General features: G+C 41.2%; 1 protein-coding gene across 1 annotated transcript; it reads right to left on the reverse strand.

Annotated features, from left to right (window-relative positions):
- Nucleotides 1-3,776: 3,776 nt before the first annotated feature.
- On the reverse strand, nucleotides 3,777-5,729 carry LOC149004607 (polyphenol oxidase, chloroplastic-like). The gene is made up of 2 exons (XM_089135680.1): nucleotides 4,595-5,729; nucleotides 3,777-4,345 (listed from the first exon to the last, which is right to left on the reverse strand). Exons 1-2 carry the CDS (start codon nucleotides 5,727-5,729, stop codon nucleotides 3,777-3,779), a joined length of 1,704 nt encoding a protein of 567 aa, XP_088991806.1.
- Between the last annotated feature and the right edge of the window lie 271 nt (nucleotides 5,730-6,000).

Genomic DNA, 6,000 nt, shown 5'->3' on the forward strand with positions numbered 1-6,000 from the left:
TAGTGGTATACCGTCGGTACATACCAAATTACCAAATACCGTTTTTCATACCCTTTTTAAGGTTAGTTTTGTAATTTTAGTTTAACCTTTAAACCCTAATAGGTGAATAACCAAGGTGCTAAAGGACTATAGTTGTACTAGATGGAGAGAGGCAAAGAGCTCTCGTCAGTCGCCTCTCGTTCTTCCTTCTTCCGTCTGGGTAAGGAGTAAGGGTAAGCACATCGCCTCTCTTTCCAGTTGTTGTTATCGAGTGTTTTTCAGTTTGGTCGCCAGTGAGGGGTGAGTGAGGTACTTCAAGATGAAGAACCAGGTGATTGCAGCAGCGGCAGGGTGAAAATATGCATACGGGCGGTGAGAAGGTAACTATTTTGTTTGTGTTTCAATCCTAAGTATGCATATGCATGAACTCATCTGATGGAGATGTACGTCCAAAAATGGAGCATTTTACTTGAAATGCTGCATTCTAGATGTTCGATAAAAGGTTGCTTAGAAGTTAGAAAAATGTAAACTTGAAACCCATCCTACCATAGGCTACTTAGCATCATCAAAACATGAGTAGACCATATCTATTGAGCCCCAGGCTCCAGCTTCTTTAGTGGCTGCAATCTGGTCTACTCCTGTAGTAGATTCATACTATCACTTGTTCATTGATTGGCTTTACCAAATTGCAATTTAGACTGGCTTTGCAATTGGTACATATGATTGTATACTCGTCTTTTATTTTTTTGAATAGGTCTTTCGTTTTTTTAGTGCCCTTCTAAATTAGGGTTCATTAGCAAAGTGATATGATTTTATACCGAATTCATACCGTACCATATACCGAACCGTTCCGTTTTTGTTGTACCGATTTCATAACGAAATCGTACCGAACCGTTTTTAAAATACCATTTTCATACAGTACCGAATTTATATGGTATGGTACGGTTTTGGTTGGATGGTTTGAAATGCGGTACGGTACTGTACTGTACCAAATTACCGATACCGTACCATATTGACACCCTTAAGTTTCAGGATTAATTTGGAGGAAATAGAAAATCTTCCAGATCACTAAGATGGATGGTGGAATGTTATATTTATAACTGTTTTTAAAATAGGTTTTCAACTGTGTTTATGTAGTTGAGATCTGTAATATTCCTATTCCTCTTTTTGATAAAGAAGATGAAATCATGTGGTGTCCAACTTCTTCAGATAAATTTTCAGTTGCTTCTGCATGCATACAGACTTGGGAGACTTTGGCAATTTAAAGTTCCTCCTAGAATACAGATTTTTGTTTGGAAGATTTTATTGGGTAAACTCGCAACTCCTGATCTGCTAATTCAAAAGGGTTTTAATATCCCAAGTGTCTATGTGCTTTGTGAGCAAGCACAAGCAACTGCAAATCATATCTTTTTTTATTGCTCTTTCAGTAAGGTTGTTTGGAGGCGCATGGGTCTTAGTACACTAGTTCAAAAACCTTCTTAGTTTATGGTTCAAGAGATTATTTTACAAAGTGCAATCCAATCAACAGCTCCCTCTTACATTGGATAAATTTTCAATGCACTGAGGCTGATTTGGAAGAGTTTTAATAACAAAGCTCACAGCAACGTTGTAGATTCCCCAACTCATATTGCTTCCCTAGCAAAGGCTAGAGCAGGAGATTATGAGACTGTAAACAATCTTCCCTCATCAAGATCATTACTACCTCAAGTTCACAAAGTTTCAGTAAGTACTAAATGGGAGGTACCAACAAGAGATTGGATTAAAATCAATGCGGATGGCTTGTCAATTCAAAATAGCAACTCTGTTTCTGCAGGCATGGGTGGTGTGGCTCGTGACTTCCATGGGAGGATGATATTCTATTTCTATGAAGGATGTGGTTCCGTGTGCTCTCACTTATAGCTGTGGCTGTCAAACAAGCCTTAATATGGGCCAAACAGCTTGCTCTAACAAGAGTAATCATTGAAGGGGATAACTCTATTTTTATTCATCTTCTCAACTCTAAGAGTGCAGATCTATAATTCAAGATGTGAAGTTTTTAATCCCATCTTTTAACGAGATCAAATTCTCCCATATTCTAAGAGAGGGTAATTCTGTTGCAGATCAGCTGGTGAGTCAAGCAGGAAAGCCCGAGCTTCTCTTTTTTCTTCTAGTGTTCCCTTCTATTCTGTCGGCCTATGTTATATGACAATCTTGCTTGTATCTACCTCTTGTTTTAAATTCAAATAAATTATCCTTCAACCCCCCACCCCCTAAAAAAAATAAAGTGACAACCAAATGATACTAAGATAAAGCTCAATAGTTTCAGAATTAATTTGGAGGAAATATAAAATCTTCCGGATCACTAAGATGGATGGTTGAAGGTTATATTTATAACTGTTGTTAAAATAGGTTTTCAAAATTTATAATTTGAGATAGATCTCACGTACAAGGGTGGAGACTTAGTTTAATACAAACTGTAGGTCTTCAAAACGATGAAATTAGATTAACCAAGCTGATTGAAGTACCCGGCAGCATCAAGATTATTGGATACTCATTTTCATGTTGAGTTTGAATTTGAATTTCAAATTGAAATTAATTTCGTTACAATAATATGAATTAAATGGAATTACATAGGGATACAGCCGGTCTACCACTATTTAGATTTTAATTTTGTGTTTTTAGTGAGCAACTAATTTTTCTTTTTTTCCATGTGTTTGAGGAGTTTGTTCTGTTCCTCATCTTTTCTAGTCTTTGTATAATTTTTTCGCTTGTCTAAAAAAATGTCCTTCTAGCGAAATAAATGATAGGACCTGTTGTGGAAGGATCAACTTCCTCGCTTGATTCGGGTTCTCCTCGAATCCGGTTCTCCTGAGATCAAAACAGAAGTGAGAGTGGGCCGCCTTTGAGGATGGGAAGCCACCTCCAATGATTAAGTCAGTCCTAAAAGAAGACATTGAGAATTACTCTTTGAAGAATAAATGTTCTAGGATGATGCAGGAGATTAATGAAGTGAATGTTCTTGGTGAAGTTAAGAAGAAGAGTAATGACTGGAGAGCATGTCCTTCTACCTAGGTGACCCGTCGTTATTTATAGTGAACCTGAGACCCTCCTTTGTCTGCAATGGCGGGTTGATGCCTTGAGGAAGGATTCGATGGTGGAGATGGCTTCTGAGCATGGATGACGTTGCTCCCTGAGCAGTCCTCTAGATAGCTGTTGATTTCCCTTGTGAATTAGAGGGTTAATTCAAGTATCACACTAATGTGACGCTTTGTATCTTTGACAGCTTCAAGTCGAATCAGCGCCCGATCATTAAATGGGGCACGGCATAGCTGAATTAATGCGATGGGCCCGGGGTATATTGCAAATCCCCTATTTGTCGTTGGGCTAGCTGCAAAGTTGGTGGGCGGCAGTGCTTGTCATCGAGCTCTGCTACACCTTCTCTGCCTGACGTCGTATGAGAAGCGCCCTTGCCTGGCTAGCAAGTCTCACTCGCATGGATCCTGAAGCCCATGGTCTGTTCTGAGCGGACCCATCCTGGTGCAACAGTTCACTCCGGATCACCCATAACAAGACCCAATCGATCTAGTGAGAGACTTCTAAAACTTTTTGGCATATGGTGGATAAAGTCTCTTCACCACATGTAATAATGGAAAAACTCAAATTGTTAAATTGATAACCAGTGGAGCATATTGTTATGAAAATTTCAAAGTGTGATTTTGTGACTAAAATTCGGATAAAGATAGAATTTAGAACTTCGGCTTAGAAAGCAATAACAAATTGCAGCGCTATCCATAGCGAATTGCAAAATCTAATATAATCTAAGAGGATAAAAGCTCAATCTTGAGACCTCCGATCGTAACATCTTTCGCTTGTCGTGGAACCAAAGTCACTAGCACTGAATCGTCATCATCGGCACCTAAATCCTCCAATATATTCGTTATCCCTAATCGCAGAGTTGTTTTGGGTTTCTTGATCATGTTCTTTCCATGCTTGTGTGGCACATGGACGAAGCTCCCCGCAAATTCAGTATTTCCAGGCCCTGATAATGTCTCATCTTCTTCATTGACGAACACATCAAATTTCACGAACTCGTCTCCATCAAGCTCTATACCGTCGATCACCAATACCTCCTCCTCATCGTCTTTCTCTTTCTTACTTCTTGACTTCTTTGGTCTTTGCGCCACTATCTTCACCACCGAGTTCAGAGAAGTTGGGAATTGAGTGCTACTATCAGCTGCTGGCTTAGCCTTTGTTTTACGAGGTTTTGGTGGAGCCTGGAGCCATGGAATATTCACCTCTTGGTACATGTACCTGAGCTTCTTCTCATCCACAGAGTCTCTAATCTTAACTCGTACCAGCTGTGCGTTCTCATCATAAAAGAGAAACTCTGCATGCAATATAAAATGATAAATGAAATGGGTTACAGTTCAAATCCATCTAACCATGCATATATTTATTCAAACCAAATTTGGATCTGGGTCAAGCTTAGGTCAAGAACAGAACATTCCGTTCCTGCTTCATTTTAAACAATGTGGTTTCTAGGTTAAAATTATGAACTGGATTCATAATTTGCTGGTTCTGTAGATAAGACCTTAATTAGGGTTCTAACTTCCAAGTACGTCTGTTTATGCCTTACCTGCGTTCAACCAGTCAGGATCGTTGGGGTCCGTTCTCTTTCCTCCCAGGCTTTTCCATATGGTCCAGAACCTGTCGATGTTGCCGTGATGAGCAAAGAAGATGGGATCTCGACCAGCCGAGTAAAAATTCCCCAAGTCTTCAACATTAGGCTGATTCCGGTCACCGGTCCACTGATGAACCGGACCGTGGGGAACGTTCTCTATCGACCCCTGACCAGGATTCGGTTCATCCCCAGCCCTATAGGGAGCACCATAGAAGAGTTGTGGAGTCGTGGCGTTCACCACCTGACGATACATGATGGCGAGATTGTTCGCAATTCGTTGCTCATTGCTGATGTTGGTGTCAGTACTACTGTAGTCTAGATCGATCACAGTTGGGGGTTGGTGCAAGGCATCACGAAGCTTGTCATAGAGAGGTGAGCTTGGGTTGGTATAAATGGCGGGCATCTGCATGCCTGCAGGGGCGTCATAGTTCCAAAAGGGTATGGCGAAGGTAGGATCATCAAGGAGCTTTCCGCAAATCTTTTCGAAGAAATAGAGATAGTAACGATGCCATGGCAAGAAAAGCCAAGAATTGTGTATTTGGAGCTCCACGTCTGGAAATCCAACCTGGTCGTAAGCACCATCACAATAAGCACAGTGGGTGTTGGCCTGTTGGTTGAAGTTACGTGGGTCATCAGCTGGGAGAGCCTTCATAAGTGCTATGGCCTTTTCGAGCTTTGCAAGGTACTTATCGTCCACCAATTGAGCTGCTGGCCTAACCCGCATTGGTGCATTCTGTGGTGGAAGCTTGAAATCAATAATCTTGTTGGTGGTTGGTGGGCAGCAATTGACAGGTTGTGCACCTTCAGGCAAGTCTGGAGGACCACAGTCGGAGATATCTGGAGCCTGAATAGGAGCTGCCAAGGCTAAAGGACCAGCGCCTAAGCTGGTGGAACCATAAAGCCCACCCAGGCCAATCAGCACATCCCTCCTCTCTATTCTCACCGAGGAACTACTGCCTTCTTTGTTTTCTCTAGATTTACAGGAAACCTTGCGAGGTGATGATGTTGAGACATATCTTTGCTTACCAACTGCAGGGACTTGCAGTCTTTTCGGAAGACCATGGTAAGAGGGACACACAGTGGAAGCCATTGCGTTGAGTTGATCGGTCTCTCTCCTTGGGATCTACTTCTTTTATAAGTGCCAAGAGTGCTGTCACATTCACATTTTTTCACTTATTTCCTATTTCTACACTTGCCCAAAATGGATTTACAGAATTCAATTTGGGCTTTCCTCTTTGGATGCGCACCATTGAAGGAATATCCAAATTGAAGTAGTCGAGCAACAAGGTGAAAACAATGGCTTAACTGTGCCGAGTTTTCTTCAATGGCTTTTTCTCTTACCCCAGTTCCCTGGCATTTGT

Source organism: Hakea prostrata, chromosome 9 (genome assembly GCF_041222555.1).
Source record: "Hakea prostrata isolate BN-2017 chromosome 9, UWA_Hpros_2, whole genome shotgun sequence".
Classification (NCBI taxonomy): Eukaryota; Viridiplantae; Streptophyta; class Magnoliopsida; order Proteales; family Proteaceae; genus Hakea; species Hakea prostrata.